This window comes from Sitophilus oryzae, unplaced genomic scaffold (assembly GCF_002938485.1).
Source record: "Sitophilus oryzae breed Bouriz unplaced genomic scaffold, Soryzae_2.0 scaffold_810_pilon_pilon, whole genome shotgun sequence".
Taxonomy (NCBI): domain Eukaryota; kingdom Metazoa; phylum Arthropoda; class Insecta; order Coleoptera; family Curculionidae; genus Sitophilus; species Sitophilus oryzae.
This window is the reverse complement of record NW_022147429.1, coordinates 2,706,751-2,721,254: the sequence shown is the minus strand read 5'-3', so window position 1 is coordinate 2,721,254 and position 14,504 is coordinate 2,706,751. Positions and strand designations below refer to the sequence as shown.

At 32.4% G+C, this 14,504-nt stretch overlaps 1 protein-coding gene across 1 annotated transcript in view; it reads right to left on the bottom strand.

Moving 5' to 3' along the window:
- Window positions 1-6,580: 6,580 nt before the first annotated feature.
- LOC115889083 (B1 protein-like) overlaps window positions 6,581-14,504 on the bottom strand; it is a 290,836-nt gene continuing 282,912 nt past the window's right edge. The window contains exon 6 of the mRNA XM_030908998.1: window positions 6,581-6,981. Within this exon, the coding sequence (XP_030764858.1) occupies window positions 6,631-6,981 (351 nt within the window). The 3' untranslated portion in view covers window positions 6,581-6,630. The remainder of the gene's footprint in view (window positions 6,982-14,504) is intronic.

Here is a 14,504-nt window from a genome sequence, read left to right as displayed (position 1 = left end):
ATGTGACAGAGCTTGGTTTTTCTCGAATATTTGCCTCTAATCGGTGTATTAGTGCACAATTTTGCCCTAATTTAACCATAATCGTATTAGGCCAATCAAATCAATATATTTTGAGGAATAAATTTCCAGCAAGCTGGAAATCATTTTAATACCTTTAATCGGTCCTAAATGCGTGTAATCTAAAGGTGCGTATTCATTATCGTAACAAATGCCTCCGGTCTTCTCGTGCGGTCCTATCGTACGGTCCCCGTCCCTACCACTAGCGAACATTCGTTCGTTCGTTCGTTCGGATAATGAATACGCACCTTAAGGTTGTGATGCGTATGTATGTATGTGTGCGTATTCATTATCCGAACGAACGAACGAACGAACGAACGAATGTTTGCTAGTGGTATGGACGGGGACCGTACGATAGAACCATAGAGAACCGCACGAGAAGACCGGAGGCATTTGTTGGCGAACGCCTTTGATGTACCGACTCGAAACGGATGGTCGAGCGAACGAACGAACGAACGGCCGCATGCGTTCGGTCCCCGTCTAAATATACCACACTTTCATTCGTTCGTTCGTTCGTTCGGATAATGAATACGCACGTTTAAGTTTGCACCATCCCAGGAGGTGAGCTTAGTTTTTGACAGGCAAACAAGCGTCAAATTTTTGCACATTTTTGAGTTTTTTTGCTTGTAGCTGGAAATCGGCCGGAAAATGTGCTGCGTCGGCCGGAAAATGTCATTCCATTCAATAATATAGAGGACTAAATTCTGCGTCGAATTACATATAAAACATCAAATTTGGTTCAGTGGTATAGCCGAAATACAATGTTAAAAAACGAAGAAAATTTCGTATTTTGTTGCAAACTTATATTTTGCGGCTATCTAAGAGTACATATCTTTAAAACAGATACTCTTATTGAAAAAGCCCATGGAATAAACGTTGTAGTGAATAAAATTTTACGTTATATAGATACCTCAGTTTTTAAAAATCAGTCATTTTGAAATACCAAATTCATCTAACATTTACGTCATGAAACCTGGAAAGGGAACCTCTCAGAATACATTCTACTCTCCCAAGTACTTCAACTTCTCGTCTGTTGTCAAAGAGAATATCCTGTTCCTACATGCAATCAGTGGATGAGATACAACCCCTGCATTCTATCGCCAAGGGAAGTTGAAGTTTGTCAAGCTTCTTGAAAAGAACATGACATTTCAAGAGAGTGTCAGGATTTTTCATCATGAAGATGCAGATTCTGAAGTTTTCATTTCAGCAGGTCAACTGTTCTGCAGGTGAACTGACTTCTCTACTTCCAACAAATGCAGCCGCCGCTCAACATATTCTGCGAGTGTACCTTCAAATCTGATATGATAAACCAAAGGATCCTCTGAACTGGGGTGGGAGAAGGACGGACCTTGGCTTTCTACCCATCATAAACACCAAGAATCTAGCTCCAGCCGAAATTCTCAATACTGTGTCCTGCAACAGGGAAGTGCAGCTGCAGAAAAGTAAGCATGAAATGTTCAACAATATGCCTCAACTGCAAGTTAAGCTCACCACCTGGGATAGTGCAAACTCAGATTACACGCGTTTAGGACCTGATAGAAGTATTAAAACAATTTCCAGCTTGCTGCAAATTAATTCCGCAAAACTGCTTTTTCCCATTTAATTTTATTGGCCTATATCTCAAATAGTGATGGAATAAGTGAGTTAAATTTGAATTACCCTATATGTATCTATAGTCACTGCTAATTCAGTATGAGCTGGTCATTTTTGCTTGTTTTGAAGTATCCGTATGTAACCTACTGTGCCTATTTTCGCGCATATACCAGAGCACCAGTTTCAATCTTTTTGTAAACGCAGCATCAGTGGAGCTCAGATTCCGATTTGTCACATAACATGATAAGCGAATATTTAATTAGGTAGGCAGATTTCCATGCAAATGATGGTAAGTCGGTAGTAGGCTGATTATGAATAGGGTGTGCTAGACTGCTAGCTTAAAATAATGATGATAGTATCGTCGTGTTCCAATTCAAGTGATATATCTCTAAATCTCAAATCAACAATTAAAATGACATTAAGACTGTAACGGAGAACCGGTGATAGTATACCTTTTTTCATTGAGTAATAATTTAAAAACAGCCAAATGTAGACACTTGAAAAATAGGGTTGTAAAGCATTATAATATATTTGCTTAAAAATAAGATTTATCGTTCTTAGTTTAGTATAGGGCATACTGCATTTAAGAGCATAGGTCCTAAAAGGTTATGGCAGTTTCATATTATGTAGTATTTTTATTGAAATATAAAAAGATTAAATAGATAACCTTGTAAAGAATTGCAATATCTGGTGATAAATTTCAGATTAACTTTAGAAAATGTTCAATATCCAGGCTAGGAAGTCAGCTTGAAAAATTGGGTTTATAGAACCTTATACAGGGTGGTCCGAACTGTATTCCGGAAACTTCGGCAGCATATTCTGTAGATAAAAATAAGTAAAAAAGTTCGTATATAATGTCCAACAATGCTTAGTTTCGGAAATACAGGGAGTAGAAGTTTCAATTTTATTTCGATATTTTCCAATTAATTTCTGAAGTAAAATTCTATCTGAGAGTTTTTTGACATTAAAAAATTTGATTTTGTTCTCAATATGACTTCTATTTATAGGGGGCGCCACCTACATGTGTTTTAACTCTTTTGAAGAGTAATAACTTTTCGTTCGTACCTGTATAAAACTACTGAGCAAAAAAATGTACATTTCCGTGATTTTCTACGTAAAAAATGTGTCTTGGTCAAAATCGCTACGAGCAACCGTTCTCAAGATATTTAAAATCGGAATAGTCAATACATGTCATTATTGACAAAAAATAAACATGTCGGGTAGATAGTTATTCGATTGAAATGAGAAATTTGAGAACTTTTTGTTTTTTAATTAATCATATTTTTTTTCGAAAAAATGATGATAAAACAGTTTCTATTGAACTTTTGGCACAGACACATTTCAAATTTATGGTTTCAGTCTAATATCTATTTAATCAACATGTTTTATTTTATGTCAATGATGACAGATATTGATAATTTAGATTCCAAATATTTCGAGAACCATTACTTGTAGCGATTTTTACCAAGAGACCTTTTTTACGTAAAAAACGTATTAAATGTATATTTTTTTACTCAGTAGTTTTATACAAGTACGAAATACGAACGAAAAGTTATTACTTTTCAAGCCAGTTAAAAATATGTAGGTGGCACCCGCTGCAAGTAGGAATCATATTGACATCAAAATCAAATTTCTAATGTCAAAAAAGTACCAGACAACAATTTTCATCCAAATATTGACGTTAATTCAGAAATTATTCGGAAAAAATCGAAATAAAAATGAAACTTCCACACGCTGCGCGCTGTATCTCCGCATTTTACTAAGCATTTTAGGACATATATTTATATGATCTTTTTTATTTACTTTTATTTGCAGAATATGCTACTGAAGTTTTCGGAATACAGTTCGGACTACCCTGTATAGTATAAAATTATATTATTATTTATAATTCTGAAAAAACTCCCAAAAAAATTACCACCTTGTAAGTAAAATTTTACTTCTATTTTGCACTCATCGTCTTCTATGCGTATTTTTTGGATAGCTTGGCGTCAAACTAATTATTTTTACAGTTTCGATAGCACACTGCTTATCTAATTAGGACTAAGAAACCATATATTTGAATAAATACTAAATAAAAAAAATTAACAAAGTTAACGCTTTCGCCACATGAAAATTGGAGTTTAGATTTAGATTTAGAATACAATCTTACTTGTATATGACCAAAACTTTAAATTTTTCAAACTACTGTATTAAAAAACAGGGTATTTAGTTACTCAATTTTTTTTTTCAATCACTAATAAAACAGGTTTGGGTTTATATTTAAAAAACAATCGCAATTAAGCGAACCCATTAAACGTGGCATAAAAACAAACTAAATGCATTATTTGTTGCTATTTATAATGTTCCCAACATTACAGGAACGAGGAAAATATAAGTGTGTCATCATAGACTGTATACCATGACACTCCGATCTCCCTTACAGTATGCAATTGGTAATTAGAATCGGGTATATGAAATAAATTAGGATAGATTGACGTATTCAATTGTTTTCAGTCGGAAAGGACTACACCGGAAATGACTACAACTTTTGATTTTTAAATGGCACCCTCGGCGTTTTTTTACTTTATTCGATAGAAAATGGCACTCTTACTAGAATGCCATATCATATGTCAGCTTTGGAGATTTTCGCTTCAAAAACTGCAAAAAAATCGTATTCAAATTGCGATCTACAGTGCCATGTTCGTGTCAAAAACACTCATTTTTAATCAAGAAGCCTTGAAAAAATAGATCTGATCCTTTAATGTTTTTAGTGTCTTATCCTGGCCGGTTAAAACATGCCAAATCGTATTTTTAATTATATTTCAATTTTTTCAAATGGAACGAGGGTGGCTCAGTAGCATATTTAGAAAAAGTATTTTTTTACGAACAATTTGTTACCACACAATTATAGAAATTCCAATCAAATTGTCGTAATAAATTGCATGTTGAAATTTCAAATAATTCATATGTCAAAATGTCAAAAGTTGACATTATGTCATTCTATTCGGAAGGTAATTTTTTATTAAAGGAGGTAAAATAATACCGAGTGTGTAATTTAGAAATTAAGGCTTTATTCCGTTGCAAAACCAGGCGAACCAGACAGAAACTACGGTAAGGAGCGGTCCCTGAAAAACATCGGTTTGATACGGAACGGTTTGGTATAATATACTGGAAACGTCAAATGTTTACGTTTTCTAAATTCCAATACCTCTATTATAAAATTTATCTTTTATGCATTTTTAATGTACAGCTGGTTCCAAAAAAAAATGAATACGACTCTTTACACATTTTTTTAGAATATTTGGGCAGTGTATATTTATTTGTCAAGTATTTTGGCATATTAAGGTTATTGTGACATTGTATAAAACAACTTTACTTTTGACAAAGTCGCATTTTTCAGAACGTCATTATGACATGAGTAGAGAAATGGGGGACTGGTATCATAGAATATACTGCCCGAAATAATAAAAATATGTTTTAAATCGTATTCAATTTTATTGGAACCAGCTGTACCTATTCTCTGCTTTTACGTTTGCTTCTTCTTTTCAATGGAGTTTAATATTGAAAAGTGCTGTATTAATAAACTGTTAAACTCGTTAGACAGCTCAAGTGAATACCTATTTGCAGGTCCAATATTAAAACAGAGCAATAATAAATATAGTCTGTCCAACGACAAAATCCTTGACAGTGATAGATGTGTCTTTCATTTTAATTTCAAAGTAGTTTATTTTATTTTACAAAGAAATAAGTTGGTACAATTGGAACGCATAATTAATATATTTAAATTTTGAGTGAAAAGTGATTACTTCAAAATATTGTGAAAAAAACTGTATAAAAGTGAAGAAATCTAATCTTGGTTAATTAACTTTAATCTTATTTTTTTCTGCAGTACTACAATGTATTATTTACCTATGGTGTGATGTTATTTTACAGATACTCCAGTTTTTGGTACCATATACGAGATGGTATACAATTTTATTTGTGGCTAATACAACAATCTAAGAATACAACTCTCTGGCCATAGTCTCTGGCAAAGTGTGTCTCTGGCGGTCTCTGTACACCGAATATTAACTGTAAACTATGGTCTGGGTCAACACTTAATATTCCCTCGAGTTTTCCTCCACTTAATTTTAAAAAACACGAAACACAAGTAACAACACAGTCGAAAATGCAAAATGCAAAATATTTATCATTTCTATTTAACACAAAATTATAACCTATAATTGGCAAGAGTTTGACAACTCTCAAAAATCTTAAATCGAGTTCATACCCAAAAGCGTCCGTTTGTCGTTCATCGTTGTGTCAAACCAATAATATCGAAATATGATGAAATAAACCAATAAAACTGGTTAAAAACAACAAGAGACGATGCATTACGTATTTATTTATAAACCCATCCATAGTTAACTTAAAAAATATTAGAAACTTTTTTTAGTGAAATAAATGGATTGGTATGGAAGTCATCTGCTTTTTTTCTGTCATCGTCTGTCGAAATCTTACCTGAGAAAAAAAAAAACAGAATATAAACAAATCTATTCAATATTTATATTTTTATAGCTTACAAAACATTCACGATTGCTTGTTGTCTTGTTTTTTTTATGTTTTATTTAAATGTTCCTGACTTTAAGAAACAATGGCTGCATGATAAGTTTAAATGGTCCTAAAAAGTCATTCTATTTAGTTAATGAAATTTATTTACCTTTACTGCATGTCTACCTCCATTGCTTTTGGATGTAAATACAAAATATTATTACAAATTTTATAAATTAAATGAGAATTTCACTCGAACTTCCAATATTTGCTTGATTTCTGTCACATAAATAACATTGATTGACAAACAAAACCAGGAAAACCAGCCTCCTCGTGCTGGTTAGTTTAATAACAAAATAATAAAAACAAAAGAGTTATAAAGGTGGGGGAACTACTACTAACTTTTGAGAAATACCCAATATGAGACTTACAGATTTTATTTAAAAGAACAAATACACAATTTTATTTAGTTTAAGGTAAGACGGTTTTGCGATTGTCAGACATACACTTTATGGATTGAAATGCTGTTTCTTCCGGACTGTCCAACTGAATCAGACATTTGTTTAAAACTTCTTCTATCTTATCATCGTCTTTAACAAGTTGGCTCATTTGTTCCTTGATGAATTCCCTGTCGAAGTTCCCGTCTTTATCCATGAAACCAATCTTCTTTCCAAGGCAGAAAAAATGTGTTTTCAGAGCTGGATCATCATCGAATTTTCCCTGGACGGCGGCCATTATCATTGGCATAGGGGCGCCGCTTTTTTGTCTACATTCGGTGTTGTATTTAATAAGTTTTTGCAACTGATCTGGCGGAACTTGTAACTAAAGAAAAATATCTATGTTTTTATATTGGAACTAAAATACAATCTTATAGTTTAATTTCTTGAAAAAAAAGGGGGTTATAGTTACAATTATAGATAAAGGAAACAAGTTTCGATTGGAATGCTCGGCTTACCGCCAAAACTTTTTTGGGGTGCATAAGTTGTACGGGTTCTGGCGCTACTATAGCGGTTGCTAAGAACAACCGTAAACAAGAACAGAAATAATTTTCTATTGCCAAAGTCAGAATCTTCAAAAATTATAAATCTCTCAAAATTTAAACTGCTTGAAAAAATACCGACATATGTTTAAAGCGTCCATTTTCAATGTAACTATTGCTATCTTTGAATAAGAAGAATAAGGAAGGAGCATATCAAAAATCTTAGGTCCACCGCGATGGGACTTAAATATGGCCGACTTAAATTCCGATTTATCAGTGCCGTTCTAATTTTATTTAAAAAATGTAAAACTATGATGTAGGGTAGACGTGGGCTAGACTCAATATTTTTTTTAATTTTACGTTGTGAATAAATGTTGGTAGTTATTAGATTGTTATACAAACCTATTATTATAATAAAAATAGATAGGTTTTAATAATTATTTATTAACACAAACATCTGATACGCTACTGAAGCAGGTAAGTCAAATTGACGTAGGTATCTAAATTCTTTCGACATCTAATCTTTGCCAAGTAGTAAATAAAAGCAAAAATTCAAGAAAAAATATATAATTAGTTAATTTAAGTGAATTTCATAAATGATCGGTTTACTACGCGTATGTATATTATATAGTCACTTACTAGCGAAAAGTTGTTCCATTATTTCACTCGATTTTTGCCGAGATCAACCGCACGCTACACAACCATCTATTTTAGAGTATTTTTCGATAAATCGCGATAGTGTCACTGTTAATTTAAGTTCTGCCACAATTTCCATCTAGATTTACTACCTTTATACAACTATCAGTAGTAGAATAAATAATAAATAACATAACATAAGCTCCGTAAAGGCTGACAAATCCACAAAATTTCAAATCAAATTCAAATGTGTCAAATGAATCGTCAAACAGAACTGTCAAGGATCCCCACCCTAGAGTCCTTTTTCCGCCCACCATGCAAGAATACATGGATAGCATTATGCTCCTTCCTGGGTCTTCTTACTCAAAGATTGCTATCTTGTGAGTTTAATTTAAATTTTATTTACTGTGAAAAATTTTATTTATTGTGAAAAAGTGGTATTAAAAACTTAAAAAGCTGTGTGAACTGCAAAAACCATCGTGGATCGTGGCATAACGTCGATTTTCAATGTTTCATAGGTATTTCATACATGTCAATATATAAAATAAAATTTCAACATACTGTACTTTATTTAAAAAAATTAAAAGAAAATAATAAATTTGAATAAGTAATATTTGGCGACATAATTCCGGAAAAAGCAGATCCGCTCCGAAATTATCAAAAGCTTTAGAGAGCGACCGTTGTAAGAATAGTACCAAATAGTATTTACTACATTGTCCTTATGGGCACTTTCCAATCTAAATTTGTTTCCTTTATCTATGGTCACAATCCCTTACATAAAATCAAACTTCAAAATTAACAATTACTAGATACCTACGCGATCACGTAGTAGATAACTTATCTCAGAGGTAAGACCAAAAACCTTCAAATGTATTTTCCAGACATCTGTAGATGTTACCTATTAGTCCAGGAGGCAGTGATTTTTTTTGTATTTATTTTCTCAGTCGGTGAATATGAAATCAATGAAATATTTTATTCGGAGGGTGATATAAAATTACAATTTGTGAGTCTGGCTAAAATTTTTAGATTTTTAGATGGGTTCACTAGATAAAAAAAAACAAGTCTACTTGTTTTCCTAGTTATAGTACATTCCAAGTGGAGGGAAGTCTGGGTGAAAATTTGGAGATGCAAAAATTTGACAGATTTTTGAAATCCGTAACCCTTGCCATTTTCCCATGCTTAAAATTTAACTTATCATTTGATACTAACATAAACTATAATTAAAAGCAATTCTGGCTGATTTACGACACTCATAATTTCTCACACTCCAATTTCGTGATTTTCAATACAGCAAAATCGAGAAACATTACTCTTTATTTCGAAAATCGTCTAGATCCAAACACATTCATGTGATGAGAAGTTTAGGACAAGTCACCTTGACTAGATTTTTTTAATGCTATTTACTCAAAAACTAAGGTAAATACGAAATAAAGCCAAGAGATTGATAGAGAATTAAATTTGCTACAATAAACACCATATAACTTTCCCGTATCACTGACAGTTACAAAGTTATTAGCGAATGAAGTTTTTTGATGACGGACGGACGAACTGACATTTCGGTAAAACCATGTTTTATTGGATTCCTAGGTCTCAAAACGTTGAGAAAAGTGTTTACAGCCATACTCAAATTCCGCCCTAAATCAATACTACTTTTATCATAAATTATGAAAAGTAAAAACATGTAGAGATGGCAACAATCATCAATATAATTAAACATGCGGAATTTGGCACGTCTGACGAGCGTTGGACGAGCCTGTCAAGACTTTCGGGATGTTCCACATTAGCCAAACTATATTTGCAGCTATAATATGAATTATGATCTGACAAATTTTTTGGACTGCAAAAATAAGGACAACGGTTTCAATAAATTTTACCCAATTTTTCACAGATTAGTTTTTTTTCTTCAGATTTCAACAGATTTCCCCGTAGGCCTAATACTACGGTTTTAATGTGGTGTAAATCTTCATTATTTATTTATTATAAAATTGAATATCGGAAATCACCATCTATTGTGTTTGAATTGACTAATAAATTGTGATTTGAAAAATTCTAGTTATTGGGCTATTAACATAAATGTTTTAATTATATAATTCATTTGAATACATTATTAGATTGTTGGTCTTACCTCAATAAACAACCATCAGCCCAGATAGTAATTAGTAAAACTATCCCTATAAATATAACAGTTTTGTTACTAAAACTAGTAACAACTGTTAGTCGTAGCCATTATGTGATTATCTTTAGAAATAAAAACACTATTAAAACAGAGAAGTAAAAGAGCCAAATCTGTACAATTAAAAATAATTAAAAATTGATTAAAAGTATTATGTATGATCTAAAACATTTTTTTTATGACTATAACATACCTGTGCGGCGGCTGTAGCAATAAAAACAATTACTATATGCACCTTCATAGTGCTTTTTTTAATAATAATTTTAATATTTTTAATTAACTTTAAATCAAGAAGAATTTAAACAGTAAATGCATACAAACACTAAATCACTCATGGATACCCCAACCCTATTTTATAACGAATATCTTCCGGATGTTAAATACTTTTTAATATCACTTATTTTCGGTTAACTATCTATTTATATAATAATTAAAACGAAAATAATTGGTTAAATCCCTGATATAGTTGGTTGAAAATGTGTTTATAATTATAATTTTGGAGCTATTTCGATTACGCATTAATATCAGAACATCATCAGCACTCTAGACGACTGTTTGTTTGCTAAATAGAACAATTTTTTGTACTATTATTGTTAATATTATAGTTGATCACAGCTCGTCAAATGTTCCAGTATTCACGTTTCACCTGCTGCATCTGTTCTTGTTCACATGCCAGCAGTAAGTGCACCAGTCTCGATCCTTTTTTTTTAACAAAATTTGAATGGAGCTTAAAAGGCCAGTTGGTATACGAGTATAACATAAGTGAATATGTATCCTCAGATACGTAGTTTTCCATACTAATGGCCGACAGGCAAGTTTTCAATAAGTTGTGACGATACCATGTTCTTCCTAACTGTATCACGCAGCTTCCAAAGTCTATTATTCTATGAACGTAAGGTGTGTCTCTTCAACGAAAAAAGGAACTGAAAGTGTTGACTTTTATATTTCGCATGTAGAAACATAGTAGGCGCCTGTCAACATATCAAATGTCAAAATTAACTGTCATGTTTAGTTAACTTAACGCTAAAATTTTAGACGACTCCGTTTAAAGCTGTCAGTCGAGAAATGGAATTAAGCCGAAAGATTTATTGTGCAATAATTTTTTACAATGTTCGAAGACAGTTTTGTCTTTTTTGTTTTTTTTTTGTCTTAACAAGAATGCCTTGCCGAGTTGGTTTCTGTTTACGGCAATGAAGCACAACTATTTCTCTTTAGGATTGGAGAATTTAAATGTGGACGGGTTAGTCTTACCGGCGATCCAAGGACAGATCCACCATCAACGGCAAGCACCCAGGAAAACGTCGATGCTCTACTTTACCTGATCATCAATCATATTGTAAGATTGGGGAATGATTGGGCTTTTCAGAGATCTCAATACAAAATATTTTGCATAAAGAATTATCTGTATAAAATTCATTCTTAGTTGGATACCGCGTTTGTTGACTAAAGAACAGAAAGCAATTAGAATCGATTGGTGTCAAAAAACTCTACACCGGTTTAACGCAGGAAATTCAAAAAATATACAGTAGGTATTATCAGTGGTGGTGATTCCTGGATTTACTGTTACGAACCCAAAAATAAACGTCAATCGGCTGTGGTGTTCTCAGGTAAACCAAAACCAACAAGAGGTATCAGTTTTCGAAGCGTTTCCAAAATGATGGTGGCGATATTTGTCTCAAAAGCTGGTCATATAGCAACCATTCCTCTGCAAGATCACAAAACTGTTAACTTGCGATTGGCACATATGTATGTGTTTGCCGGAAGTAACAAGTTGCAAAGCGAATTGTTGAACCATCCTCCATACAGTCCCGACCTAACGACTTTTTTACTTTTCCAAAAATTAAGATGAACTGCGTGATCAAAGGTCGTCCTCAGAAGATGCAGTCAGTGCCTTCAAAAACTCAATTTTGAAGGTACCAAGGCTCGAATTCTGGAACTTCGACATAAAAACGTAACGCTTTCAAAGCAGTAAGCAAAAGTATTCGATTAGCTGAACGCCAAGCAGTCGATTTTGGTATTCTCGTTGCCGTGCGAATCGTTTTCTACAGGGTTGTTCACCACATACGACACGGAGTATTGTAGCTAAACAATTAGATTTTTACAAATTGTAAGTTTAGGATTCGTTGAAGGGCTAATAGTGCTACAATTTCAAAATATTTTTATAAGATACAGAGTGTCCCAAATAAGTAAAAAATATTATAGTTTATTTTTTTAAATGGAACTCCCTGTATATTATTCTATTTTTAGATTCTACGATTAAAATAAAGGTAAATTTGATTAAGGTTTATCATACTTAAACCTTACCGTTTTTGAAATATTTTTGATTTTATGAAATTGCAGTAAAAATTTTAAGGCTTCATTTCTCCAAGGGTATCTAAGTTTTTAATACTAAATAGTTGCTGAAGATTATTTATTGATCAGATATTGTGTTGCAATAATAAAAATTTTACTACCTCATACAGAGTGTCCAAAAATTTATAGTAAATAATTACTAGCTTTAAACGGCAATAACTTGTTTAATTTAAATAGAACACCCTATATATTTTACGTAAATCAGATGCACAATGTAATTGTCTATCAAATTATGTTATACCATTTTTTACCCATCTCTTCAAGTTTTCGTAGAAAATGCATTTTTTTATAATTTAGACCTCATTATCACTATACTCATGGAATATTGACAGTTTAGATCATTTTTAATTTTTAAATATGTAACAAATTAGAACAGATACTAATATTGTCGATATAGTTCGTTTATTTCATTAAAAAATAAAAAAAATGTTTAAATATTTTTTGTTAAAGAGGACCAATTAATATGATCCCAGTATTCAAACTACATTAATTGACTGTTTACGTTAATTGATAATAATTGCTCCAAATACTAAAAAAATGAATTTTGTGTGTGTATTAGACAGTGTGGTAAAAAGTAACACCTTATAAATTTTATTTCATCTTTTGACGAATGCTTATTAATAAGAACAGAGACGTTCATATTCATAACTTATTATTATATTGATTTCTGAGTAAAATCCACATTTATTTAGAATACTTTATTAATTAAAACAATTTAAAAGTATGTAATTAACTAATTTTTGGTCAGAAATAATGATGGTATATTTAATTGGTATACTCTTTTACAAAAATTTAAATAGTTTGTTTTGTATACTAATGGGCATGCAATATTTACCACCTGTACATTTTGTACATATTATATATTGCTTTAAAAAAACTGAAATGTCAATATTCCATGGGTATAGTGATAAATAAGGTCTAAATTATAAGAAAATGAATTTTCTAGGAAAACTTGAAGAGATCATCATCGTCTTTTTTGTCTTTTAAACGTATTTTTCAACAAATATCTTCTGGCAGCTATGGGTGGTTAAATGTAAGAATAACTTTTTTTGTTAAATTTCGCCACCCTTGTTGCATGATGTGTAATAATATATGTAATGTTACACATCTTTTTTTCTTCAATAAAGACGATTTTTTTTTTTTTTTTTTTTACTGCTCAGAACAGGTTTAAAGCTGCCTTATCGGTCCATGGGGACAAGATAAGGTGCTATTGTTAATCACCTAGAAAGGAACGAACAATGTTAGCAGCATCAAGCAGCACAGATTTCTGCATTAGGCGGTAAGTATTTTCAGGTATTCCAATTACTTTTAATTGTTCTTTCAGGTTGACCGGGATAATTCCAATGGTCGAGACAATCAACGGGACTACCTGGACCGATTCCATTTGCCATATATTTTTTATTTCTATTCTCAAATCTTGATACTTTGTTATTTTTTCTGTAAACTTGCTTTGTATATTGTTGTTGTTAGGAATAGAAATATCAATTAGTAAAACTGGTTTTTTAATTTTATTTATAAGCGTGATGTCCGGTCTGTTACTTCTAACGGTTTTATTTGTTAAGATTGTTTTATCCCGGTATATTTTGAAACTATTATTTTCGACTACTGGTGGTGGATGATATTTGTAGTAGGGCTCTTGGATTTCTCGGTCAATGTTGAATTGTTTGAGGATCTCCAAGTAGATGATTGATGCGACTCTGTTGTGTCTTTCCAGATACTTTGTACTCGCAAGATTACTGCACCCTGATAAAATGTGTTCTATGTTTTCACTTCCAGAATCACATCTAGGGCACTTGTCTGATATATTCTCCTTTAGGATGAGTTTCCGGTAGTTGCGTGTTGGAATAACTTGGTCTTGCATAGCCACTATGAATCCCTCGGTTTCTGAGTAGAGATAACCCGATGTTAACCAGTGCAATGATTCCACCTTTTCAATGTGATGTTGATCTAGCTCATTTAGGTACCGTCCGTGTAACTCCTTGGCTCCCCAAGTAGCTATTTTATTAGTGATTGATGTAGGAGTTGGAAAAGCACCATATTGTTTCTACTGAGGTTCAAGGGGGTGTATTTGACATCAGCTGAAGACACCGTGACGTAAAGGTTGCTGTTCTTGGTATAAAAGTATTCTCTGAGGCTCTTTATTTGCTCCCGACAGACATTAACAACATCCAGTAAACCTCTACCTCCAAGATTTCGAGGGAGGGT